This window comes from Neolamprologus multifasciatus, chromosome 23 (assembly GCF_963576455.1).
Source record: "Neolamprologus multifasciatus chromosome 23, fNeoMul1.2, whole genome shotgun sequence".
In the NCBI taxonomy this organism is placed as follows: Eukaryota; Metazoa; Chordata; class Actinopteri; order Cichliformes; family Cichlidae; genus Neolamprologus; species Neolamprologus multifasciatus.
In genome coordinates this window covers 5130695-5158591 of record NC_140460.1, presented here as the reverse complement: position 1 = coordinate 5158591, position 27897 = coordinate 5130695, and the positions used below count along the sequence as shown (strand labels likewise).

Genomic DNA, 27897 nt, shown 5'->3' with positions numbered 1-27897 from the left:
AGCTGTTAGCAGTAGGTTAATTGCTCACACCCTCTTTAATGTCTCTTCTCTTTCTTCCTGCAATCACAGGTGAAGTACAACCCGAGCTGCAAGTTTAAAGAACGCATTGAGGAGAACGGCTACAATACATATGCTTCGCTTCGCTGGAAACACAGCGGCAGGCAAATGTTTGTTTCGCTGAATGGGCGCGGTAAACCGAGGCGGGGTCACAAGGCTAGACGTAGACACCCATCTACTCATTTCCTGCCTATGCTGCCCTCGTAGCAGTCCAAGTCTGAACTCTGACCAACAACTGGATGGCTCACCTCCTTCCGAGGACTAGTGTTGATGTGGCTGTGACACAATGTGTATTTTTATTACTCCATCCTCTTGTCACATAAATGTACATTTGCTGAGGTCTGTAACATTTGTAGAGGTAGTATAATATCTACTCTTAAGTTATTTTCTGCATTTTCTAATGATGTTCAGTAATACGGCACAATACAGTAGAACTACGTTACGTTCAGGCATCTGTCTTGCCACCAAACCACATGTGTTTGTAGCGCACGTTTGAGGTGAGAGGACAGAAGGGGAGATAGCGAGACAGGGGCTTCCAAATGCTAAAATTTGGATTTGTGAAGAAAACACATCACTATTAAAAGAGACCCTTATAAGTCAGTGGGCAGGATCAAATTCTACTATTAAAAACATCTGCACAGTAGCTCTGTTCCAACAGCTTGGCTTCATTTTGCTGTATATTTAGCCTTAAAAAAAGCACATGTGAATTTATCATTACATTGCATCATGTGCAGGTCTACCTGAAAAGACATTTTTTTATGTATTCGCACTGCATCCAGCACTGTTTTCAATGCAGCGTGTGAAATAACATTTTTGTAAGGCTAAGTATGACTACATTTATGCAACAAACCCTGACAAGGATTAGTGGAAGAGAACTGACGGATGGATATGCAATATAGAAATGTTTGTTTTAAAATAGGGATAAATTATCATAATGAATGGGTTAATAAACGCAATGAGAAAACTCCAAAGAATCCAAAAAAAGGGGAACCTCTACTCAGCAAAGTCCATGGTACAAATTTTATACATGTTCACTGTTGCTTGGGAAAAAACTGACACCACTAGAAAAAAGATAATGACGTGCAGTTGAATTGTACTGACTCAAACACAACGATAGTTGTACTGCTCTGTGTGTATATGTTGATATATGTCAAGAACACGACAGGAACTAAGCTAACTACTGGGATAACATGCTGGATTTCTTGACATGCCCTTTCGACGTCTGTGCATGCTTCTGTCACTCTGCTTCTCTCATCCAACCTACAGTTAGTAGATTAGAAATCAGATAACAGAGAACTTTAATTTTTTAATTTTGGTCTTTAATTCTGTCGTGAAATCGCTGACATCTGCTTCGACTCATTTAACGCTTTCTAGCAGCAGTAGGCAAACAGCGCGTTGCATAGCAGCAGCTTCGTTAATTTTGTACGCCGTAGTAAATGGTTTTTACAATCTGCTTCTTTCAAGTCTTTCTAACGTTTTCTCGACAACAAGGCTAATAGAACATTTAATATATTTAAAACTTTTATACTCTTTAACTGTTTGAAGTTGATGTTTATTGTTATTGTTGACTTTTTTTTGTTGGATTGTAGTCCTACTGTTTAAAATAAGGGGAAAAAATAATAATATTCAGTCCATATTCAGCTCAATTTGTATTACTACTGGATGTTGGTACATTTGTGATCCATTTATCATAAGCGGTTTTTAATAGAAATTAAAAGCCGTGTGTGTATATATATAACAACAGATTCTCAGAACAAACAGTCCCTGGATCCATTTCAGTTGAGTAAAGTAATTTGAGTGCCTTGGTTCATGGTAATCTTCAATAAAGAAAAATGTGGATACGTCAGCAGTCACGGCTCACGTGCTTACAAGCCTTATTTAAATGTTTTTTTTTAGTCACGAAGAGCCACAATGGCATTTTTATCTGCTCCTGTGCATGGCGCTGATTGTTAAGAGTTGGTAACATCTCCATCACAGCACTTCGACATAATCCCCCTCTCATCATAATCATGAAGAAACTCACAGCGGGAGAGGCGTTGATGTGGAGGACCTCCCCGTGTCTAATGAAAGCTCTGCGGTTATGAACTATGCAGCCGAGCATCAAGATCATTTACACACAGACGAGACCTTCGGTGGCACAGGAGGCCACTCGGTCTTTTCAGTGAACAGAAAGGAGAGTCGGGCATGAATAGTGGGTGTTTGGGGTGAATAAAGGCCAACCTTTCAGCCTGTCATAATGTGAGATTACTGTGACGGGGTACATGTCTGGTCAGAATGGCGTGAAGTCACACTGTAGTTCAGCTCTGACGGTCTGGGCGCGACGCAGAATATCGGTATGGGGGGTCTGGCAGTGCTGTTGCCATGTAAATGTCTTTGTCCTCTGCTGTGCACACCAGAGGTGCACTTATATTTTTGAGAAGTAAATAATATTTGCAATTCTTGCTGATGTTCTTGCTTAACTCTGGAGAGTACTAGATGGACTTTTTACTCCATTTCTAGTCTGTTCTCAGATTATCTAACTGTCTGCTGATATAAAATTTAGAAAGTAAATAAGAGGAGGGTCCTGAATGTTAATAAGCTATTGAAGCTTTATTAATATGCTATTATACTTAGAAAAAATAGGGTTGCACAGGACAGAGAAATCCCATTTTCTGACTGATCTCCTGATTGACTCGCTTCTTTGTCAGTGTCCTCCATCTCCTGCGCTCTACCTCTCCTCTTTCTTCCTTAAACCGTCCAAGAATCTCTTTCTCCTTGGCCTGAGGGTGCGACTGGCTGTTGGTGCCAGTTCCACGGACAGCAAATGGGAGCTGTAATTATCATTGCTCCACCACTGTCCTGTCAGTGTGCTCGCCAGCAAAACAAGAGGGGAGCCTTTGGAAGTCCCGATCAAAAGCTTTGGCCTTTGATCATGAAGCAAAAGGAAAAACCTAAACACTGTGCAAAATCAACAAGGAATGTCCCAAAGAGAAAGACCTCAGGAGAATGCAAATGACAGCCATCCAGAACACATCCTCGGCTCCTCCTCTGCAGTGACGTGCTGATGTCACTAACACAGGTGTTTGGGCTGTGTTTGATCTAACCCGCATAAGCAGAGGACTGAGGGAGTGAGTCACGCACTGATGTTGTTGCACAAGTATCTAAAGACAGCACATGGTAAGCTGCACAGCAGGTAATGTGTTCATGTTTTTGGAAAGGCCTCAGAAGGTTCACATTTTGAGTTTGATGGAAATATCTGTATACTTATATCGTAGTACGGCATGTCTTCACATCAGTAAAAACATAACAAATAGATGGGATTCTGCATGACCCAACACAATTAATGTTCATAGAGAAGGTAACTTTGTAGGCAACAAAATAAATTTGCAGCTGACTGACAGAAAAAAGTAATAATAGAAGCCCATTTTGAGGGCCTCAGCCAAAATCTACAGGGGCACAAGTCATGCTGCTTCAGCGACAACAAACCACAGCCTCTAGAACCTTTGAAACCCTGTGTGGTCATTTTCTCTCACAGCGACTGAAAAGAACTGTGGTGGGTGGGAAAGAGAAAAAAAAAAGAGCCCTTCTTAATACCAATCTTATGTATGTAGACGAAAATGGGAGAAGTGGGAGGGGTTGGGGGGTGGCAGACAGACTAAGGCACAATTTTAAAGCGCTTATTGAATTGCCATTACAGCTCCTGAGACTAATTGTGGCTGTTGTGTGTCTCTCGGTGGCCTAGGGGGCTCTGGAGTGGCCCTGTATGCTCTTACTCAGTGGGGTTTTCAAACCGAGTGGCCCTGAAAGAGAACAGGACCACCGTAGATCAATGGCAAACCTTTCACTCTTTCACAGGCCCTCACTAATCCTTCTCATTTGTCTGCCATTTGTTGAGGCACATTCACAGCTCCCTGAATTTAGGATTAGGGCTTGTTTTGTTACAAAAACAGCCCAAGTTATAAAGCTGAATAGATGGACTGAAGGGTGGACGACAGATGAGCGTGCATGTGAGTTTTTGAACATGTTTGCATGTGTGTATGGTTATTATGTATACACTGTTTGTATGAACAAATTTATGAGATCACAGCGCCTATTCATCTATATGCACGTGATTTGTGGCCACGACACACATGTAAAAATATACGGACATTTCAAGGTGAATTCTAACATAAAAGATCAATAAAGAGATGTAAAGGGGCAGAAATAGAGAAAGTGTATAGATAGATAGCTAGCAGAGATCAACACACTTTGACAGCTGCAGTTGGTCCTTCCATTTTTAACCAGCTCACATCTGCACAATACGTATATGTGAAAATCCTCCTTCACCTAAAATTTCAGCACTCTGGAAATACTAAATATGTCACAGTGCTGCTGTTGCTGTTATCTCTAAGACAGGACGTGGAAAACTTTCTGCATATTTCTGCAAAGGCTTTTTGCTCTTTTCAAAATGTTAATTCAGTTTTGTATACATGTTTCTCAATGTAGTACTTTAGGTATGAGTGCATGGATTAGCAATGCACATATCTGTAAATACATCTATATTAGTATCTGCATCTCTCTCTCTCTTGCTGTGTACATGTGTAGTTGCATTTATTTGCACAAAGAGAGAGCAAAGACAGAGTTCTCGGTCCTGAATCATCTTTTGGAAATAAACTTTTCATAAAAAGGAGGAAAAGCAAGAACAAATTGATTCATCACACACAAATACCTGCAAAGGAAATACAGTTTCATTAAAGCTGCTGCAATTCCCTTTGAACTTCAGAGTTTTTCTCCATTGTGTTCTGTTTGAACCTGAGAGTGTGCTTTGACAGACTTGGCAGTCTGCTACGCGACTATCAGACTGAGGCCTTCTCATCACTGACTGGATTAGTGTTCATGTTTGAAGCCACTTAGTAGACTTTAGACAGGGCTGCTGAGTGGCATATGCGCCACATTTCCCCTTAAGCCCTGCCATGCCATCCAAAGGTATGTGGTGCTGACTGGCCAAACGCCATGTCAGGCATTCTTTGAATATCTGCAGCCCTGCCAGACACCAGGGGATGGAAAGACGATTGTGTGACAGCAGAGTTGATCCCTGAAAAAGAACATATTAAAGGCTAGAAATACCAGTAACAGTAGTGATTTCTTGCTGAGAGCTACACAGAAGTGACAACAACACTTTGCCACACATTCAGTGAGGGGATCAGGTGGCTCTGTTTTGCTCTAAGGGACATTTCTCATATGTTTTGGGTTCACTGTTCCCCTTGAAAGGAAATGTCGCTGCAAATCACTACAAACGTTTTCGGTGTTATCAACATTTGTCTATGATGAAATAGCTCCATCCTGTTGGGAGTAATATCTTTCTGGATAATAGTTCCACCATCCATGGGGCAAATGGGGGTCACAGATTTTTTAGGTGAGTATAAAAATAACATAAATTATGCACAGGCAGCAGTCTGAGCAAGACAAGTTGTTCCCAAGCCAGCTGAGAGATATGATCTCTGCAAGTCCTGGGTCTTCCCTGGGGCCTGCTCCCAGTGGCACATGCCCGAAACACCTTGCCTTGGAGGCAACCAGCAGGAACCTAGTCAGTCACCTCAACTGGCTTCTTTCGATGGGAAGGAATAGCAGCTCTGCTCAGAACCTCTCAAATAACCAAGCACCTCATCTTGTCTCTGAGGGAGAGCCCAGAGACAGGATGAGCAAAAAAATTACCACCACTTGTATACACATACTTATTCTTTTGGTCACTATCTAGACCTCACGACCATAGGTGAGGATGGGAAGAAGAAATGACAGGTAAATCGAAAACTTCGCTTTCATGCTTAGCTCTCTTCACCACAACCGATCAGTACAGCTTTTGTATTACTGCAGAGGCTGCCAAGCACAAATAAAAAAAATGAAAACGAAAAAAATATGTTTATTAATTTGCAATCTTTTCTTACTGACAAGTATCTTTTAAATCACAGATTCTAGCTACGTGTTTCCACTGCAACAGGTTTTTATGGCAGCTTTAACTAATTATCTGCTTGTTGCTATTAATATTATTTACTTCTCAAAGGTTTATGAGGGTAAAAAGAATGTATACCTGCTTTAAATTTTGACTGCTAATCAATTAACTGATCATCTGTAGCCTGACCACTTCTATAAAAGCAGGAATTTTGAGCTTTGGCAGATTGCTGGACTGTTGCAAAATTAAAGAAGCTACTGTTGCTGCCATTCAGTCAATTTCCAGGTTATTTAAAGGCCACAGTTCCACAGTGATAATGATTATTCACAAGTGCAAAACATTCAAGATGCATGCCAGTCTTCCCAGGAGTCGATGTCCTAGCAAATTCATTCCAAGTTCAGACTGTGCAATGCTCACAGAAACTGCAAAAAAACAAACAAACAAATAAACAAGAGTACAAGACAAACCTCTTAGTTCTATCTGAACAAACCACGAGATTTTTGGCGAGATTTTGCATTATGGCCAGTGTGGAAATCTGGCCATAATGCACACTGCACAGAAAATCAGCACGACACCAATACCAGCTGTCATCCACGGTGGTGGAGGGCTGATGAGTTTGGTTTGTTTTGCAGCCACAGGACTTTGACACCTTGCAGTTATTGTGCTCCTATTGATACCAAAGTATTCTAGAATCAAATGTGAAGCCATCTCCATGACAGGTTTGGCCAAAACAATGATGCAGACCACAGCAGCAAAACTCTACAACATAATGGCTAAAAAAGAAAAGAATCAAGATGCTGCAGCGGTCCATATATTTGACCTCAATCTCACCTGTCCAGACCTTAAGATATGGTAGCTGTGCATCTGAGATTTGCAACAAAATCCTGCAAACCACAATGAAATGAAGCAACATAGTGAAAAAGAGCGGCCCAAAATGCCTCCACTATGGTGTGAACGACTTATAAAGACATATAGAAAATAATTAATTCAAGCTATTGTCGCTAAAGGTTGTTCCAAGACATTGAATAATGGAGTCTACTTAGTTTTTCTGCTTTTTGACATAGTTTTTGTTAAATATATAATGCCTAAATAATTATGTATCATGTTGTTGTTTATATGAAGTTGTATTTAAATCATTTTAAGGCCTTATAAGAACTAGATATGTACCTTAAGCCTTAAATAGCTCTCATAGCTTTACCAGGCTTTTAACTGTAAGCAGCAGTGATACTGTATATTTGCAGTAGACATGCTAAAAGACTAAACAAAAAGCAGTGCACTCAGCAATCATGCTATTGGGTAAACCTGTTTAGTCTAATGCAATCCAACATGTCAGCTCCCTTTGTTTATGTGCTCATAGTCTGTACTTTGTAATAATTTTGTCCTGGACTGCATTACACTGAAAGTCTATCTAATGTTCTGGATATTTACAAACATAAAAAGAATATCAGAAATACATTTCACAATAACACAGTCCAGTAGAACTTCACTCTATGTATACACGTGTTAGCATCTGTCTTTCCTTTGCGTTCCTCAACAGCTGATCTTGGAAGTACAGTGTCCAGTTGTTTGGATGAATGGTTCTCATATTTTGGCTATTGTTGTGCACTGAATGACTGTACACAAACGTCTCCTGTATAGACATTTAGTAACACTGGGTGGATTTTTATTTGCTTTTGCTTAAGAACATAAGTTGTACCATTATTAGAGAAAGATCACAAATGAAAAGGTGATAATAAACAAGAAAAAAAAGGCTAAAGGGGAACCTTTTACATAGTTTGGTCAGCTTAGGCAGGCCACATGTTGGGTTGAGTCCCAGTCAACATCGTGAGGTTGTCTTTGGCTGTTAGTAAAGGGAAAAGACCAAAGTCAGTCACTTCATGCAAAGTTTGCGCTGTGCCAAACCTATCCACCCTACTGCTCAATTCGTGCCGTGTGTGAAGAAATTCTTCATGGCAGTGAAACTAGACAGCCTCTGTGTTTTGTCACTGTACGCATGGCGATATTTCTTCAGCACTGTGGGTTTTTTTTTTCCAACTTCAAAGATTAACAGGCGTCCTTTAATGACATTTATGCACAATATCAAAATGTCGTTGCTTTCTGCAGCGAAAATGTTTAAAATAAACCAGCTGAGGTTGGTGTTGGATTAAAAACCCACATGTTGTGTCACGCAGCAATCGTGATGTGTAAAGGCCTTTAATCATTATAGTCGCGGAGAGAATTTGACACTGGCTGGAAAAACCTAAGGATGCTGCATCCAACATCTGCAGAGAAACAATCTATGTCAAATCTTACTGAGGATTAATGCAAAAAAATGACATTTTTCTGTATCCCGTAGTATGAATGTTTATTAGACTATAATACAAATAGAGTCAAAAGTGACATTAAGAGGTTTTTGGTCACGGAATTAGCAGAGACAGGCCGCTGGGACACCTATCAATCAAAGCTACCATGGCCCTTACTTCCAAAATGTAAAAAAAGACTCTCCATACTACTTTTTTATAAAGAGATAAATTGGCTTAGAGGCCAAATTTTTGCATCGAAATGAGAGTAAATGGGGACTCTGACTTTTTGGACAACTGGGAGTTTCAACTGGCATGTCTGAAAATACCAAAGACAACGACAAATCAGTCCCGCTGTTAAGCTTTGAACATTGCATAAAAGAAACCAGTGCATCACATAATGATGAGTATGTGTCCCTTTCTACATTCTTGTGCCTATTCATAATACAGTTGGTTTAATAGCTAGTGAGGACAGACGCCTTCCACTATCGAAGTGCCAGTAAGAGACATACACACACATCCAAAAGTGAACCATTCAGGATTATAATATTAATAATATGAATGGAGACAGTAAGTAAATCTAGATATCCTCAGTTATTTAATGTTTCAGTGTCAGAGCTGTCTCATATTTTCTGGCAAACGTTGAATAATGACATTTAAAATCAAAATAAATCAAATAAAGAAATGATTAACATTTGTTCATAACTGCAATGGGATAACTTGATTACTGCTTTTTTTTTTTTTTTCATAAAAGACAGACGAACACAGCTTGTGTTAAGAAGAGCGTCTCCATTTGTGACTTTACATCCATCACTTTTATGGTGATGGATGCATGGCTCCCTCTGATGGTCAGAGAGCAGAGCAACTTAAAAGCTTAGTGACCTATGAACTTTTTTATGCTCAAAATGATGATGTATTAAGCAACAGTTGAGCTGTACACATGTAGAATATGACATTTGATGGTTTGCAGATATTGGAAGAACAAGCTTAATAAGTATATGTAATAAGACTGATTTGTGATGTATATTGATTGATAAGGTGCAGTGTAAATATTTCACTGTGTGTATATAACATATCTCTGTATGTGTATTTGCTTGACAGCACTACAAATGAATGAAATTGCAGTAAACTATATGACTTTTACTTACTGTACATACTTTTATTTGAATTTTGCACCACGTTTTGAAAAGACAGACTAGTTTAACTAGTTTAACATCTGTGCAAAGGTGTGGCTGGAAACTGTGATTTTAGTGACTCATTTAGTTTTCACAGTTTTTCAAAGTGTGATGTTTCTCACAGCTACAGAAAACAAGAAAAAAGGAGAGCAGTTTGCACTGGCATTCTTTTAAACCTCATTAAACATCAGTTCACTTGGTAGTGAGAAGTCCAGAGTTCCCTTTAAAGTGCAAAATAAAAGCATAAAAAGAGTCATAAATAAATGAATGTGTAAAGAAAAGAAATAGAAAGGAAGGAAGTCCTGTTGATGAAAACCCCAAAGATTGAGCCAGCAACCTTCTGATGGTTGCTGACCTGCTGCTCTATCTGTCCACTTTTACAGTTCCCTATAAGCCTCTCTAAAAGCCTTATAGAGAACTCTGCTGCCCTCTGCAACATATCATGACATATTGAGCAACAACACTATGGGAAGAGGAAAAATGTAAGAAAAAAACCTGACATAAAATGTAAAAATGTGTGACATATTTATTAATTTACATTTTTAGCAACTGAAAGCACTCTATCAAGTGCAGTGTGTATGTGTTTGCATTAAGTCTGCATCACTCAGAATAGTAATCAACATAATTAGAATCACTTATTTGATTCAAACCAAAGAGTAACATTTTAAACAGCTAGACCTCTTTAACTGCCGTAATTGCAAAGCTGTTGCTGGAAAAGAAAAAAACGTCAACAGCTCGTGTACGTTTCACAGTTTTAAAGGTGTGATTTTTCATGCTGCTAGAAAAAATGACAAAGAGAAAATTGGAATACTTTTTAATTAATTTAATGTAAGTTCAGTTAATATTGAGGGTATAGGACTGCCCTTTAAAGATCAAAATAAAACCACAAAAAGAATCTAAAAAAAAAGAAAGACTGCAATGATAAATGTCTGACAAAAGTTTGAGAAGACAGATACACAGGATGTGTTGTTACCACAGACCACAGACAGACTGCAAGGTGATGCATAAAGTAGTCGTCTGCCCCCCTAAACAACTGCATTTCTCAGGCACAATGCACTCTCTGCAACTGTTTCTGCTTTTCCTAGCAATGATTTGTCTCCAACAAAATGGTAAGATTCCAGTATCTTATCTGTTTTTTTAAAACGTGTGAGATAATTGTTCTTCTTTTTTTTCTCGTTTCAGCAGCAAAGGGGAGTGAAATCATAAAAGGTAAAAAAGCCAAGAAGAGTTCAATGCTGTATATGGCATCAGTGCAAGACAGGATAAGACACGTATGTGGAGGATTTCTTGTCAGTGAAGACTTTGTATTGACTGCTGCGCACTGTGATGATTGGTAAGTTACGAAGATCCTACAAGGAATCTGTTCATCACCTAAATATGAATATTTCTGCAGACTTCTTAATTATTATCAATGCAGGAAACCTAGAAATGTTGTTCTGGGCACCCACAATCTCAAGAAAGCTGAGAAGACCATGGTATATCAAATAAAAAAGAAGTGCAAGCATCCTTCTTACAAGAATGTTACATCTGGAAATGATATCATGCTTCTCAAAGTAAGTAAATAACTGTTTAACATCAGTATTCATCAACTCATTTATTACAATATTATATGTTGATATTTGGAGATCTCAATTCATCAGCACTGACTAATCAGAAAATTTCTTTTTTTTTTTTTTTTGTCTCCAGCTGTCTGAGAAAGTTTACCTGGACAAAAAAAGACCAATTAAGCCAATTCAACTTCCAACTCAACAAATAAACCTAAGAGAAAACAAAACCTGCACAGTAGCTGGATGGGGAGCCACAAAAAGTGGTGGTGAAACTGTTGATAGCATGCAAGTGGTGGATGTTCCCATCATTAACCTGGAGAAGTGTAAGAGGATTTGGCAAAATAGTATTCCTGATAATGTTATCTGCGCAGGAGGATACTACAAAAATAAAGGAATCTGTCAGGTATTTTTATATTAACTATAGTGTAAACATCATAATTGTTAAACAAAATCAAATAAAGATATTTTTTCTCACAGGGTGATTCTGGGGGCCCTCTGGGATGTGACAAGAAGATGGCAGTTGGAATTGTTTCCTTTAACAACGGCAAAAAATGTGACTATCCTGATGTCCCCAACGTCTATACAGACATTTCAAAATTCCTGCCCTGGATTAAAGACATTCTCAGCAAAAAGACTTGCTAAATGTTTGAATTATATTGTGGATGTTGACATAATTAATAATAAAAGCTCCGTCATTTGCAATATCCATAACTACAGAATGAGACAGCTGATTACTGCTATTTTTTTAAATATCCAAATAAAACAATTATTTTTGTGATCTTTAGAGATAGTGGGGAGCATTTTTAAATCACTCCAGATAGAGCTTTAAACATAATATGAAACTCATCAGTGTATTACAGCCAGTGTTGGGGAGTAACGGAATACATGTACCGCCGTTACGTATTTAAAATACAAAATATGAGTAACTGTATTCCGTTACAGTTACCGTTTAAAAAGGTGGTATTTAGAATACAGTTACTTTGTTGAAATAAATGGATTACACGGCGGTACTTCCCTGTTTCATATTGTGGCGGGTCAGGACTGTTTGTGTTTGTTTGACAGCTACGTTCTGTTGTTCCAGGCGGCAGCGTTACGGTTGCCATGGTTACAGGGTGACGCTCTCTCTGCGTGTTTCCTGGGTGAGAGAGCGACTTTTTGTTATTGTTGTTGTGCTAAGCTAATAGGCAGAATGCTACCGGTATAGCTCTAAAGCATGTAGCATCATAGGCAGTGTAGTCCGTGCTGCAGGGAGAATGGACTGCTGTACCCGTTATGTGTCTGTGAGCGAGGGAGGGAGAAAAAGGAAAAGTACAAGCTGTCATCGAGCAAAAACGGGAGCTGGAAGCATGTAAATATAATAATAACCACTGCAGCCAAGAAGAGTGCCTGACAAGCCCAGTTGTAAGTAAGCTATTAAGACTCGACTGTACGCTGTGTTCGTGTTTTCCTCTGAAACAATAAGTTCTGTTGGAGCAGCCTTTCAACGCCTCTCTCTGTCTCTCGCTAGCAAAGTTGACCCAGACAACAAAGTAAAGCTAGTTTTCGGTTAGGAGCCCGACACAGAACCCACCGTATTAGTCAGAGGTCCCTTTACTACGGTTCGGAGCCACGAACCTTCAGTAACAGTAATAAATCACAGCAATAGTACATTCATGTAGTTGTAAACAGCATGATAATATATTAAGTAATCCAAAGTATTCAGAATACGTTACTCTCATTGAGTAACGTAACGGAATACATTACAGAATACATTTTAGGGCATGTATTCTGTAATTTGTAATGGAATACATTTTAAAAGTAACCTTCCCAACACTGATTACAGCAGACGTAAAAGAGAATAAGTATATAATTAAAACTGCATTATGTGCAGTACTATATAGTACTGCACATAATGCAGTGTGTATTTTTGCTGTGCTTTGCCTGTTCATGTCCTTAGGACAGAGGCTTTCCACCAAAAATCAGAGTATGCTCCCTGTGATGGTCAAAGAGCAGAGGAACTCGTATCCCAATTCAGGGTCTGCAGCCTTAAAGTACGCAGCCTCAACGATCCTCAAGGGCCGCGTACTTAAAGACCGCTAGGCCGGAAGTGCGAGGCTTGTGAAATGGGACAGTCTAGCCTCCGTTGCGCTGCCCAGGTTGCCTAGCAACCATGATACTAACAGCTGGAAACGTTTCATACAGCTTTGTTTGACAGAAATGAAGGAGAAAATCTTTTGTTCATTTGTTTGTTTGTTTCTACATGAGCTTTGATCATTCTCTGTAAGATTAAGGTCAGCTATTGAACGGCGTATATTTTAAAGTAAAGGCTTTAAAACCAAGTTAGTACAAACGTCACTAATGTCACATGACTTTGGCCAACAGTAATGTTTTAATGATCTTCGTTATTAAACATTTGCACGTAAATAAGTGACATAATATTCAGTACTGACTTAAAGTTTACTCTTCAGGCGCCCCTCATCCACCGTTTTTTTTTTTCTGCAAAATTATCCACGCCCACCGCCGCGCTATGCATTCTGGGATATGTTGGGCCACGAAGTCTACACCGCCACGTCCTTAAAATTCAGGGAAATGAAGGACGCATTTGAGGGCCGCATTTCGAGCAGCCTTCGAATTGGGACAGCCTTCGTCGCGTCGCTGTGACGTAATCGGCCTTAAAATGCGGCCTTTAAGGCTGCAGACCCTGAATTGGGATAAAGCAATAGTATACAGGCAACTCTGCTGCAGAGGGTTGGGCAATGACAGCCTTGTCAGATGGTGATAGATCATCTTTGAGCATCTTACAATGCTGTGACTGCCCAACGCTCCATCAATGGTATTAATGGCCATTGATCAATGGACATGACAATCTGCATGTTAATGACTTTTTAGGATTTCTTAACCTGGAAAATTGAGTACGCATCAAGACAGCAACCTGTCACGGTTCTGGGTCAGTTTCGACCCAGTATTTTGAGTTTGTTTTGGTTTATTTTGCATGTTGGAGTGTTTTGGGGTTGTCTGGTGTTTTGATTATTTGTGATATTACTGTGATTCTGGTTTAGGGTTTTTATTCGCAGGTTTTGTGTGAGTTTAGTTCTGTGTCCTGTCTGCGTCCTTGTGTAGTGATCTCTTGTTTCCTGTTTTATTGTGAAGGTCTGCGTCTCATGTGATTGTGTTCAGTTTTACCTCTGTCTCGTCTTGTTGATTACTCCCACCTGTGTGTAATCTCCCTGTGTTTCTCTGTGTGTATTTAAGTGACGTCTTCTGTCTTTGTAGTTGCTGGTCCGTCTGTGTATCCACCCTGCTTCATCTGTGTGTTTCCCTGCTCTCAACGGTCTTCTGCTTCTGCTCGCTCTCATTCATGTTCGTGTTCAGTAGTTTAGTTGTCCCAGTATAGTTAGTTTATCTTCGTTTGCCTTTTTCTGCCCGTGCTTGGTTTTCAATAAATCACACCTTTACGACTGCCTGCTATTGGATCCTCCTTCATCATCTCCACGCGGCTCACTCCACTCGCCGTGACAGCAACCTATGTATATATTTTATTTTAGAAAATATAGTTTAGAATTCAACTTTACTGTCATTGCACATTGTTTCTTCATGCTGGTCAAATTCAACAGTAAGATACTGTCACTACACTAACATCTTCGATTGAAAAAATGATGATGATTTTTGATGCTAAGACATGTTTCACACCTTCAACACGCACACATATGCACACATGTGTGCATTTAGAGGAGATAAATGTGCAACAAAATTTTGAGAGGAGAGAAAGATAGGAAGTGTTAAATGAAAACCGCTTACAGATTGCAAGGTGATGCATAAAACAGGCAAACTGCCCCCCTTAAAACGATTACATTTTACTTGACTTCTATGCGTCATGCACGCTCTGAGGAAGTTTCTGCTCTTCTCTTCTTCTCTTCAGGCTATGACATGCTTTATAAAAAAATGTAAGATTTCAAAATATGTTGTGAAAATATTCTCTCTCAAATTTTCTACATTTCTTCTTGGGCACTAGGAAGTGAAATAAATAAATAATAAATAAATAAATCTCTAATATGTGTACTTACTGCACTATGTGTCCATTTTTGAAGTTCATCTCAAACTTCTAGAAGCAACTACACATTCAAATGTAATATACTAGCAGGAAATAACAGGAAAGAGGCTTGATAGAGAGAGCATACTGTAGTAATGTTAAAAGACTTATTTAATCAACTGTCACTGTTGCACTTTTCTGTTGCACTGTTGTATCTGCACCCTCTTGTGTCTTCTGTTCTGCCTGGTGTTGCACTGTCTTTCTTTGTTTTTTGTGCAATTTTTGCACACTTTCACTTTATGTAGTGCTGTGTTGATTCTCTGTTATGTATTATATGATTATATGTAGCACCATGGTCTTGGAGGAACGTTGTCTCACTTCACTGTGTACTGTACCACCGCACATGGTTGAAATCACAATAAAGCCACTAGATTTGACTTGAAAACTGTTGCCCTCTGCTAGATATGAGAAGAGGAATCGTGTAGTAAGACTTGTATAAATTTGTAGTGTTTTTATAAATATGTGGATTTAGTATTTAAAAACACTGTGTACAGTGAGAGTATTTCTATACATACACTTATTTGATGTTTTCATGTATTTTAACAGTGGCATACTGTGGAAACACTACTTTAACATCTGACATGTGACTGTGAAGGTGTAGCTGGAAAAAGTGGTTTCAATGACTCACAGTTTTTCACAGGTTTTGGTGCTCTTTGGTGTTTCACACCTTTGCTTGGTTTTACGAAATATATATATATATTGATATAAATTAAAATTTATTACATTTATAATTCATTACATTTAAACTAATTTGTTTCAATTAGTTAATTAGTTAGTTCAAGTTCATTTAAGAGAAAAAATAATACCAAAGAAATCACATGTTTAGTGGAGATAGATGATTGATGTGGGAGGAGTGACTGATAGGAAGTGTTGATGAAAGCCACAGAAACATTGCAAGGTGATGCATAAAGCAGACAAACTGCCCCCCTAAACAACGACATTTTACTTGACTTCCACGCATCATGCACGCTCTACAGAAGTGTCTGCTATTCACAGCTGTGACATGCCTCATTCAAAATGGTAAGATTGCAAAATATTTTTCTTAAAGTTATGCAAAAACTATATTTCTCTCAGTTTTTCTTCATTTATTTTCAGCACTGGGAAGTGAAATCATAAATGGCAAAAAGGCTGAGGAAAAGTTCATGCAGTATATGGCATCAGTACAAGACAACAAAATACACACATGTGGAGGATTCCTTGTCAGTGAAGACTTTGTAATGACTGCTGCGCACTGTGCTGTTAAGTGAGTAACCACCAAAAGCGTGTCACATTCATCTAAATATAAATAATTATTTTGGTTTCTCATTCATTATTCATGTAGGAAGCTTAAATCCTTAAGTGTTGTTCTGGGCACCCATGATCTCAAGAAGGCAAATAAGAAAATGAGATATGGAGTAAAAATGATGTGCAAACACCCTGCCTTCAAGAATGTTGCAAATGGGAATGACATCATGCTTCTCAAAGTAAGTATTCATCTATTCAGCCTCAGCTTCACAAAGGATATCAGGCGTTCTTATGAATCAATCAATAATAAAAATAGTTAATACAGGGAGGAAAGTATAAAATAAATTAATAAATAAAAGAAACATAATTAAAAGAACAACAAAAAACCTAAACATTTTCTGGCACTTTCGGCCAGCATTTATTGTCAAACCACATGATCAATCACCAATTACATGATTTTGTTTAAGCTTCAACCAATCAAAGAACATTTGATTGTAGTATGGGTAAAAACAACAGCAACAATAATAATACATGAAATTACTTCTTGTTCCACAACAAAACAAACAAGCACCTTTTCTTAATTTACTGTAACAATAATATACATGTCACGCATTATCAGATATATTAATACATCTAAATACAAAGACAATAATAATAGTATTTTAGAATAATTTGCCTTATGCAAGTCGCTACCCACATTTGTGCATGCACTATCATTGTTTGAGAGACATGCAAAGACAAATACTGGAGAACTTTAAATACACACAAATTTGACATGTTCATAACTGATATAAATAATAATCATTATTATTTTCTGTGTTTTTTTGTTTGTTTGTTTTTTATCTTTCCAGCTGTCTAAGAAAGTTTCCCTGGGTGACAAAAAACCAATTAAGCTAATTCCACTTCCAATTCAAAAACTAAACCTGAAGGAAGATAAGATCTGCAGTGTAGCTGGATGGGGGCCCACAAAATCTGGTAAATCTGGTTATGTTAGTGAGCTGCAAGTGCTAAATGTTCCCATCATTAACAAGGACAAGTGTCAGAAGCTGTGGGGAAGAACTTTAAAAAATGTTATTTGCGCCGGTGGATACAAAGCAAACAGTGGAATCTGTCAGGTATTATTTTCATATGAAGGATCAAACATAGTTTAAACATCAAAATTATCAAACAAAAACAAATTAATAATTGATATTTCTTCCTCACAGGGTGATTCTGGTGGGCCTCTCATATGTAACAAGTTGGCTGTTGGCATTGTTTCCTTTAACAACGGCAATGGCTGTAAATATCCAGATGTCCCAAACATCTATACAGACATATCACAATTTCTTCCTTGGATCACAGATATTCTCAAGAAAAAAAAATGCAAAGGGTAAAAAATATTTTCCATGTTATTGTGGGTGTATTGTAAGACTGTTAGGCAAGTGATATGTGAGCTGTGTAAACTGCTTAAATTCTGCAATATCTAACATTAAAAGGCCTTTTTTTTAAAAACTGCTAATGACTCTTTCAATGTCAAGCTTACAAATAGATCAGTGACATAGTAGCTTTGAAGTGCACAAGTTAGTATCATGTATGAAAAAAGTCAAAGGAGGTTTTCCTGTGGTTCGTTGGTTGTATTACATAAACTAATGAGAACTAATATATCCACTGACAAGTCAGAATGCTCATAAACAGTCATATCCAGGGCGATTTCATCTCATTTTACTAAAGCCTGCCCGATACTGGAAACATGGACAGGCACTTCACCAGGGCACAATCCATATCATGAGATAAAAAGGTCATCGGAACAAATAAATTTTTAAAAAATGTATAGTTTTGTTTGACATCAGAATTGTACATGGCTATTGGGAGGTCAAGTGACTTCACGAAATTTTGATAATAGACTAATTTCCTGTATTTAGTAGACTTTTTGCACATTTTATTTTACATCAGTTTATATTGTGAATGCTGTTATTTATGAAAAAGAAACCAAAATCCAGACACCAGTTCAATTTCAAATAAAATATAACGTGTGAATGTGAATATGTGGATATAATGTGTCAATAGGGAGCCTCGTAGTAAACATGACAAAAGTCATTTTGTATACAAATAATCTTTTGGAGTCCAGGCGTCAGATTGCTCCACACACTTCATTTCAGATTATTTCTACCCTTGGAGGTTTATGATGTCATTGAGAGGAAACATCCCTTATATGGTCATCTCAGGTACGCAACTCTGGCCGTCCATAACTAAATCATTTATTTTATCATTCATGGATGCCACTTGGATGGATGTGAAATTATATAGTCAGTGCCTTATTTTTTATTATGTTGTTAAAAAAAATAAGAGAACCATGTAGTCGCACAGCACTTTATCTACTTCACATCTGTGATCTAATACTGTTGTCTTTTTGACTCTGGGGGGGAAACCACACGGGTACAGGGAGAACATGCAAACCTCACATATAAGGGTGTAAGGCAGTGTTGGAGCAAAGCCCCTTCTTGCTAACCCTTCACTCAAGCATAATGCCACCCTTAAATGGAACAGGGATGGCATTGTGTAATGAAGTTCAGCTCTAAGGTGTGAACTGTTCCTTCCTTAAACAGCTAATTTAAGTGACTTCCTAGATCGACCAGTTACCCATCGCTTGAAGAGATATCAGTGCAATGGAGGAAAACACAGTAATAATGAATGAAAACACTGAAAATTGAAACAAAGACATTTTATGGCACCACGATGGCATAGTTTGCTCTTGCAGTGAGATTTTGGACAATTTAACTCCCATTTTCACCACTAGGGGACAGTGTTTTACCAGAAAGTTTGAGCGATAAACAAGAAATGTGTGTATTTGGTCTGAGATCAGGGTGGTAAGAGTTTACAGAAGAGCTTACAGAAAGAAGTTTCTGGGTATAAACTGGGGCTTCTGTACTGTTTTGTGTTTTTACACAGCCCAGTGATAAACTGCAGGTGTAGATTGATTTCTTCCTCTTAACTAAAGACAGTTACAACAGCATGCATTTAATAAGAAGAAAATAGCTTGGTGGATAGCTTTATAGCTTTCAAGGGCAATAAGATGACTGCTTCATTATTGTAAGATGACCACCACCAAAATTAAGCACCTAGATTGTTTTTCTTTCACAGACAATTTACAACCTTTTATATAAAGGTACTGTTAACACCTTGTTAGTCTGCTGTTGCTAATAATTAGATAAATAATTATGACCTCCACACACTCTTTTGCTAATGGAAATATTTGCCATAAAATTTAAAAAATGACATTTTCTTTTTCTCAAACTGGTGCATTTTCTCAGTTGAAACATTTTGTATATTTTTGTGCTCTATTGTGAATAAAATATGGGTAAAATATGAGGTCCTCTCTGCTTGGCTTTCTGCTTTTTTGATTATGTACAACTGTGGTTGTACATCACATATCTGCATTAAAGAACAATGCTTTTTTGTTTTGGGTTTTTTGGTGTAACTGCACATGTAGTAGCATGCATAAAAACCTAGAGAAGGAGACCTAACATGGATTAAAATTTATTAAAACAATGCAGTAAAAGTATCAGAGAACAAAAAATCATATAAATGGAGAATTAGAGATATAGATAATAGATTAAGTATCTGTCAGTTGCATCACATTTAGTATATTACTATGGTAAATAACATACTGATAGACTGAGAACTGTACAATAAATATATAAAATAATAGATAGTTGTTTTTTTTCAGGCTTCCAAAATCTGTCTTCTTTGTGCATATTGTGTGGAAAATTTATACAAATCTCTGATTCACAAATATCATTTTGCCTCTTTTAATATTCCTTTACCATTTAACAAATAACCACACTAACTTCTTCACACCACACACATACACACACACACACACACACACTGCTGGCAGTCAGGAATTAAGAAATTACTTGCACATGCCACCATAACACATGCAAAAGCAAAGGTGGTAAAACCTGAAGACTGACGCTGTGGTTTCTCTTAGTCATCTAGTTGTAGCAGTGTAAAAGGGAACCAAAGAAAAGTGGAGCAAAAAGAAAAACAACAGCTTTGATCTTAACAACATTTGCTGAACTCATCACATTCTTGTCAGATAATGCTATGAAAGTGTTTCAAGCTTTGCAGACCACGGTATAAGACACCTTATCTTATATCACGCAATCATCACCATGCTCTTCCTGCCTGAAGCAGTTCATCCAGGTCACCAAACAAACAAAGTATTTCCAGAATGTTTGTCTTGGCCCATCATATCAGAGGCCCATAATAAAGGGTTTACAATGTGAGGTGTGTAAAATTTCATTAACCAGAACATCAAACTAATATTTCTCTGACAGATTACTAGAAATCTAGGACATAGTTGGAGTGGTGACATCCATCTAGAGCGCTTTCTCTCACAATGTCACCAATATCACCTGGCTGAGAGTGAGAGTGCCACAGCATGTAAATAATGCCATGATTCACCCCCTACAAGAGCCTGGTAAGCAAACTGAAGGGGGTCAAGAGCATGTTCCACTTGTGAACTGATGAGAGCCAATCTCTCCAGTGGCTTTGTGACATGTGAGGTCAACACAAAGTCACTCTGAAGTCACTAAAGTCAGAAGAGGTGGCTCTCTTTCATACTAGCACCAAATACTGGAGTGAAAAATGTTAAATCTTTAAATTTACTTAGGACATAACATATAAACATGTAAATATATTAAGGTGTTCCCCCTTACTATTATTTAGCAGTAAGCTTATATTTTTATATTTCACTTTCATCACTGTGTTATTGAGAACATTGATGTTCTACATGAAATTTGTTATCTGCGGTTTCTGTGGTTCAGTTATACTTCGCCACAGTGAATGTAAAGTTTTTCAGTGAGCTTTGAGCTACATAAAAAAATAGCTGTGTGTCCTTTGTGTTATTCATTTATGAATTGTTGGTCAGCAGTATCCAAAAGGGTATAAGGTTTCGAAAACAGTATTCAAAAGCTGAGATTAAAAAACTGCAGCTGTACCGCTCTTGTATCCGTGGGTTTAAAACTGTCACCATCTAATCTGATATCTAAGTTTGCCTGGAAAAGAGGGCACGAAAAGCTTGTCTTACAAGAAGTGATACTACAGGTGTAGTCACCTCAGAATAGCTTTACGGTGATTGCAGTGCAAGTGTGCATTAAAAAAAAGATATCTTTCCATTTGACATTCATGCCCTTAAGTTCAGAACCTTTGCAACGTCAGAACTTACATCATTGTAACAGTAATGTGATTACTGAATCTAGTGAATTACTGAATTTAATATAATAGCACGCTGCTTGCCAAATACGCTTGGGCAAGATACTAGACCCAAGTTACTCTCAGATGTATTCAGAGTGTAAAGAGCTCTTGAGCATAGAAAAAAAAGTGCCTGTATGAATGAATGGGTGAATGAGGTATGTTGTTTAAGGTGCTGTGAGTGCTCAAGTAGAGGAGAAAAGTGAACCAGTCCAGGAACTATTACAACCACAGTTGTACATAATCAAAAAAGCAGAAAGCCAAGCAGAGAGGACCTCATATTTTACCCATATTTTATTCACAATAGAGCACAAAAATATACAAAATGTTTCAACTGAGAAAATGCACCAGTTTGAGAAAAAGAAAATGTCATTTTAGAATTTTATGGCAAATATTTCCATTAGCAAAAGAGTGTGTGGAGGTCATAATTATTTATCAAATTACATTAGTGCGTTGCTTAAAAACGTTATGTGATTAACCGTAACTTACTTTGGGGAACACATTACATTCAGCAATATCAATGACATATAAACCACTCATAAAACACTTACTTACAAACAGTGAACAGAAGCAGGTCTACAGTAGCCTAGTAAGGACAAAGTAAGGCAAGAAAAGGAAAGAAAGTAATTCAGAGAGAACAACCAATCGATCATTATGACAGACTTTGGTTTTTATAAAAGAATTAAAATGTCCCCATATGGAAAAGAAATAGTAAAAACTTATATGATTTACTCATGAAAGTGGCCACTTTCTCATTACTTTCATATATTGTTTTAGTAAGTATCCAAAACATACATTTTTGTATTTCATTATATAATTTTTCAAGGGATCTTATATGTGTTTTCACTCTTGTATGCTTTTCATACAAGTTTCACACAAGACAGATACAAACTTTATAAGATTTATATATATCTTTTCCATATGGGTCTGTTTTTACTGATAAAATCAATCTGACTTGATTAGTGATTATAGAAGAAGAGGAGGTCTAAAAAGAATGAATGAATCAAATCAGGGGGCAGAAGGTGACGTAAAGAACAATTCATAATGAAGGAGTCCGTGAGACAGCGATAAGGTAAAACTCATAAAATAACCAGTGTGGTTAAGACTGGTGAGGTACTGTGCAGTTATGATAAGCACGATAACACCAAGGCTCCAAATGAAGGGCACACATACACCGAATGAAGGATGTGGTTATAAGTCAAAATAAGAACGATGATAATCATACTTGACAACACAGCAAACTGCTGTATAAAAGGGTCTCCTTGACACCCCCGGAGGCTGTTTCAGTGGCAACATGGAAAGTCTGCATGCATTTCTGCTGGTCTATGTTCTGACATGTCTGGGACAACTAGGTAAGAATGGCATTAATAATATTCTCTGCCCATTTATCACTATCCCTGCTATTGACAAAATATGTGAAAGAGAAACTATGTATATACACAGACAAAGTGTGTCATTTGAGAAGAGAGCGTGTTAATGTGACATTTACAGTGTTTTGGCTTACTTTATTTTCCATTTCTTGCACCAGATAAATCAATGTTGTATATGGCTTCTGTACAGAGCAGCAAGGGTCATGTATGTGGAGGATTTCTTGTCACGGAGGACTTTGTTGTAACCGCTGCACACTGTGACACTGTGTAAGTAATCTGTTTTCTTGTGAGGCAGTCTCCGATGCGCGCCATTAAAATAGTTTTCTTAAACATATTCACCACATCTCAATGATTACTTGTTCAGGAACATCACATACGTTGTTATTGGCAACCACAATCTCCAGCAGGGCAGTGATATAAAAATAATCGTCGAAAAGAAATTCAAACCCAGCAATTTTAATGATGTTTGGCTGGGCGAGGACATCATGCTCCTTAAAGTAAGTATATATTTACACAAACAACCATTACAGGTGATGTAATTTATGGTTTATTTATTTAGATTACATAAATACTACAAATGTACTAGAAAAATAGACATTTCTAATTTTTACTTTCTGCTGTTGTGTTTCTCCAGCTGTCTAGGAAAGCTCAACTAGGCTGCAAAGTACAAATAATTCAACTTCCATGTGGTGAAATGAACATAAAAGCGGATGAAGTGTGCCAGGTGGCTGGTTGGGGAAGAAATAGAACTGGTGGTGAAAATGTCGATGACCTGAGAGTGGTGAACGTGTCCGTCATTAACCCAGAAGTCTGTAGGGAACAATGGCCTGGTCTTCCTGTCAATGTTATCTGTGCAGGTGGATACGGCACAGACAAAGGATTCTGTCAGGTATGGCTTCTGTCCTTTCATTGTCTATGTCTACTTGTTTCCTGTTGACAAATAGCTGAACAACCTAAATTAAATATGAAATGAAAACTGAAAATCCTCCTTCCTCACAGGGGGATTCTGGTGGTCCTCTGGTGTGCAACGGTTTAGCTGTTGGTATTGTTTCTTTCAACAAATATCGCAACTGTAACTACCCAGATGTGCCCAATGTCTATACGGACATCTCAAAATATCTTCAATGGATCAACAAAGTTCTGGCAACTTCCTAAAAATGTATTTTTGCATTACTACAGTAGAAGCAAAAATAAAAATTTTGCTCTCTGTCATGATCCCTGGGTTTTTAGCTTTGGTTTTTATTTCTATTTACTCATGTTCTAGAGTCGTTAGCCCTTGGATTGTTGTATTTTAGATCTGTTTTGTTTCATATTTATTGTACCGCCAATGTTTCCTCAGTCTCAACCACCCTGCTTTACTCTAATTTAGTAGAAATTTTAAGGATCTATACTTTATTTATTTATTTCTCTGGCAACATTTTACTCTTTATTGTGCATTTTTACACACATTTCTGTACTTTCTTCTTTCTATTCCATACAGGCTTGTTACTTTATGTTTAAGATATTTGAGGGGAGTTTTTATTTCACATCGCTATCCTCCTTTCAACATCAAACTGATCTGAGATTATCCAATAACACATAAAGGACAATCATACTGGTGCTTATCGCATACAAAGATGAAAGGTGCAAAAGCATCATTTATGTGTCATTCATAGCGCTATACTCAGGGGTTAAAGAGGGCATCGACAGTGAAACTGGTGCTTCAGCCGTTTCTAGGTCATAGCAGGGTTGAGTCTGGCTGGTTCATGATTAGTATTTAATATTCTAACCAATTTCCTGTTTCCTGAGGGCTTGGAAGATGTTTGGGTCTTCCTCGTGGTGACATACCAGAGTAAATTGTACTAATTGTTTAAACTGATAATCTGCTTGTTTAGAAATGGCTCAATTTGTGTAAATCTTAGTTTCTTGGACATTGTTATGAGGACCTAGCAAGAATAGCTCTGCACCTTGTCAAATTAAGACATTGTAGAACCTTCACCACCACTTATTAAAAGATTTAAGTGAGGGTATGTATATATTTAAGCCTCCATATAACAATTTCACTCTAAGTGGATTAGAGAAATTCCACAATGCATTCAAAATTGTACACCAAAATCTGGTTTCCAAAATTCATAAAAGTTGTACAATCATTCCACCTTAAAAGTTCAAAGAAATTATTGAAAGCCCAAAATTACTACGGCATTCATACCCATGATGATTATATGCAAACTAATGATCACAACTTCATTTCCAGCTCAGCTGTCACATGAACAATCCGCAAAGATTTTGTTTACCCCACTTGCAGACTTTCAACACTTCACATGGGTGGCTTGATCTGGAAAGATGGAACCGCGATGTGATATATGCAGATATTTCAGTTTCAGAATTGTTACAAACTGACAACTTTGTTTCTGAATCTTTACTTGAAGGGAACTTGTAACTAATAATAAAGATGTGACAATTCATTTTATTCGTAACTGATTTTTGGAAACAGCTGAAGCTAAGTATGTGTGTGTATCCTCAGCTTTATCAGACAGCTAATAACAGGCCTTCCAGATGTTTGTATTGGTGTGTAAAAAGAGTGAGATAATCTAAGGAACTTGGAAAGATGTCCAGTACTTCTTTTTCCATTTCTTGAAGATGTTTCAGCTTTAGATTTAAGAAGTGCCTTCTTCAGTTCCTTATTAAATTCAGAAGAAGACTCTTGGAAATCTAAAGAAGTTCAGTCACTTTCTTTCCAAGTTCCTCAAACTACCATGACCTGGGTGACTGAGATCCTGCCCACTCTGACAGTACTCTCTCTTCAGCTTTAAAATGAAATTAACTACCCAAATGTTCTATAATATTGCATTATTAAGATAAGATTATTCAGTCCCAGATTTGGTAAATATAGTGATTAAAAATTAATTTAAACACATTTATATGGCACATTTATATTTATATTTTTATATTTTAAAAAATAGCTTAAGTAAATACAAGTATGTAGTTCGATAAAATAGAATGCTGGCAAAAATGAATGGAAGATATATCCACAGTATATTCATAGAAATGTTTGCAGTGGTTGAAACCACGGTGATGATGAATATCAAGCTGTTTTAGAATTTTAACATTTGCAGCATTTTTAGAACACATTTAATCGTAAGTAATCTTTGTATATCACAGACATCATGGTGGCGTAGTGGTTAGGATTACTGTCTTACTAAAAGAAGCTTTATTTTTTAAGGTTCCTGGTTGGCTGGGGTCTTTCTTTGCAGTTTTGCATGTTGTCCCACAGTTCAGAGACACGGTTATTAGGTTAAGTAACAAACTGTAGCTGTACAGTAAGCAAACAGTCTCTCTGCCAGCCTTGCAAAAGACTGATGACCTGTTCAGGGTATCTTGTCTATCAACCTCTAACAGACATGACAGGCTACAGCCATGTAACTCTTGATAAAGTTTGATAAACCTTTAAGAAAAAACTTATCTTTTCAACATTTTACCAATTTTACTTGCAATTTCAAAGATATTGCATCAGGTACAAAGTTGCAGACGTAACATTATAGAGTCTGAAGTCAAACAATATTTTTACAATTTCTATTACTAGTTTATATTAATTCTCTACTTATCTTTTTTGCATAAAAAGACAAATAAATAATACTGAAATTAAAATTGGGAAACAACTCCTCTGTATTGCTAACACAATATCAGCTCTTGAAAAGCAGCTCCAACAATGGTATTACTAGCCAAGAACCCAGAGTGATGTTACATTCCAATATACCCTCATGTGACCCGACTAAATAAACAGAAATGGATGAAATTGTCCCACAGAGGTGATATACCAAAAGTATCTGATCTTGTCTAAAACCCGAGTCTTCTTTAAGCAACATTTCTTAAGCTGTTAATCACAGTTTAGACTTTTGTCAATCGTTAAATAAACACGTAGGAGATAATGTTTGAATGTTACCTGTTATTTAATGGAAAAATGTAATGGCAGTAGTTATGAGTAACCTACTATTTGTTCATTTTTGTTCAGCCAATGTAAATGCACTAATTCTATACTTTGAGAATACTGATTGTTCTAACAGAATCTGGTAACTGTGAGATGTGTTTCTGTGGTTTAGTCATAGTGTATCAGAAGTGACAAAACTGTTTCATAAGTATTCGTGATCTAAGAATGATAGAATTCCTTTTCTATTATGCATTAGAAAAGTCATCTTCAATTGATGCTTTACTGTAGTGTCCATCAAGGTGAAGGATGGGTTCTAAAAGAAATGTTAAAAAGACAAGGGATGCTTTTTTAAAACGTTTTTTGGTTCTACTGCTGAGTTTTTAACTTTCAGTTTCTGATCTGATATCCAAGCTCATCTGAGCAAAGAGGCATATATATGTTTTGTGTTAGTTTCAGTCAGATTTAATTATATATCTGTAATTGTTTATTTTTTTAAAGAAGAAAAAATAATAAACAGGAAACGCCAGGTTTGCTCCTTACACTCATTAATTTTCATGATTTTTATTTCTGCAAAATGTCCTAACCCAAGAACAGCATTACTGAGCTAAAATGAGTGAAATTAAAATTGTTTACCATTTTAATATCTCATTTTTTAGGAATACTGTGCACAGATTTTATTATTGCAGTCTCCTGCAGATATTTTCACACCTAAAGTAACAGAAAATTGGGTAAATACACTAAAATTAAAGTTTGAAAAAGGTCATGTGACTTTATAAGGGAGACTGTGACAAATTTATAACATTTGTGGTATGTCAGGAGGTCTCGGTATGTAGAAACTTTTTGTCATTAGGCTGACTGTTAATATGAAACCAATGACGTGCAGTAATGAGAGGAAATAGCTTTTCAGTTAGCAGCTGTTAAAAGTGACCTTAATAGTAAATAAAATAATGATGACTGACATATTCTGCTGGTGTTATTGCTTCTAAGTTTGTGGAACTGGATGACGTTTGCTTTTAGTTTATGAATTACTCAATGTAGCTACACTAACCACTGACTTTTTAAAGCAGGAAATGTGTCACTTTAGATTGCATTGGGTTTTTTTTTTTTACTTTGACTGGAAGACCAC

At 37.3% G+C, this 27897-nt stretch overlaps 4 protein-coding genes across 6 annotated transcripts in view; all 4 read left to right on the top strand.

Moving 5' to 3' along the window:
- fgf22 (fibroblast growth factor 22) overlaps positions 1-2501 on the top strand; it is a 31376-nt gene extending 28875 nt beyond the window's left edge. Inside the window, exon 3 of the mRNA XM_085150212.1 lies at positions 70-2501. Within this exon, the coding sequence (XP_085006338.1) occupies positions 70-264 (195 nt within the window). The 3' untranslated portion in view covers positions 265-2501. The remainder of the gene's footprint in view (positions 1-69) is intronic.
- A 7688-nt stretch (positions 2502-10189) lies between these two features.
- LOC146490795 (mast cell protease 1A-like) lies at positions 10190-11826 on the top strand. Of its 2 annotated transcripts, none has more exons than XM_085150211.1 (5): positions 10190-10528; positions 10605-10752; positions 10837-10972; positions 11106-11369; positions 11444-11826. In XM_085150211.1, exons 1-5 carry the CDS (start codon positions 10345-10347, stop codon positions 11606-11608), a joined length of 897 nt encoding a protein of 298 aa, XP_085006337.1. In that variant the 5' UTR covers positions 10190-10344; the 3' UTR covers positions 11609-11826. The 2 variants fall into 2 exon arrangements, with proteins under 2 accessions (XP_085006337.1, XP_085006336.1); XM_085150210.1 differs by having other exon boundaries at positions 10602-10752.
- A 3800-nt stretch (positions 11827-15626) lies between these two features.
- On the top strand, positions 15627-17749 carry LOC146490794 (granzyme-like protein 1). The gene is made up of 5 exons (XM_085151528.1): positions 15627-16055; positions 16131-16278; positions 16357-16498; positions 17111-17374; positions 17465-17749. Exons 1-5 carry the CDS (start codon positions 15998-16000, stop codon positions 17630-17632), a joined length of 780 nt encoding a protein of 259 aa, XP_085007654.1. The 5' UTR covers positions 15627-15997; the 3' UTR covers positions 17633-17749.
- Positions 17750-19851: 2102 nt separating this feature from the next.
- Positions 19852-25006, top strand: LOC146490793 (duodenase-1-like). 2 transcript variants are annotated; one of them, XM_085151535.1, is made up of 5 exons: positions 19852-22864; positions 22999-23131; positions 23229-23361; positions 23499-23753; positions 23864-25006. In XM_085151535.1, the coding sequence occupies exons 1-5, from the start codon at positions 22789-22791 to the stop codon at positions 24017-24019; spliced, it is 753 nt and encodes a 250-aa protein (XP_085007661.1). In that variant the 5' UTR covers positions 19852-22788; the 3' UTR covers positions 24020-25006. The 2 variants fall into 2 exon arrangements, with proteins under 2 accessions (XP_085007661.1, XP_085007660.1); XM_085151534.1 differs by lacking the exon at positions 19852-22864 and having other exon boundaries at positions 23019-23131.
- The last annotated feature ends 2891 nt before the right edge of the window (positions 25007-27897 follow it).

Coding starts and splice junctions, on each gene's coding strand:
- LOC146490795 (XM_085150210.1), top strand. CDS start 10,345: ATGTCTGACAAAAGTTTGAGAAGACAGATACACAGGATGTGTTGTTAC. Junction 10,753..10,836: donor GCTGCGCACTGTGATGATTG/GTAAGTTACGAA, acceptor TTATCAATGCAG/GAAACCTAGAAATGTTGTTC. Junction 10,973..11,105: donor ATGATATCATGCTTCTCAAA/GTAAGTAAATAA, acceptor TTTTGTCTCCAG/CTGTCTGAGAAAGTTTACCT.
- LOC146490794 (XM_085151528.1), top strand. CDS start 15,998: ATGCACGCTCTACAGAAGTGTCTGCTATTCACAGCTGTGACATGCCTC. Junction 16,056..16,130: donor GACATGCCTCATTCAAAATG/GTAAGATTGCAA, acceptor ATTTATTTTCAG/CACTGGGAAGTGAAATCATA. Junction 16,499..17,110: donor ATGACATCATGCTTCTCAAA/GTAAGTATTCAT, acceptor TTATCTTTCCAG/CTGTCTAAGAAAGTTTCCCT.
- LOC146490793 (XM_085151535.1), top strand. CDS start 22,789: ATGGAAAGTCTGCATGCATTTCTGCTGGTCTATGTTCTGACATGTCTG. Junction 22,865..22,998: donor AGGTAAGAATGGCATTAATA/ATATTCTCTGCC, acceptor GTTTTGGCTTAC/TTTATTTTCCATTTCTTGCA. Junction 23,754..23,863: donor CAGACAAAGGATTCTGTCAG/GTATGGCTTCTG, acceptor CCTTCCTCACAG/GGGGATTCTGGTGGTCCTCT.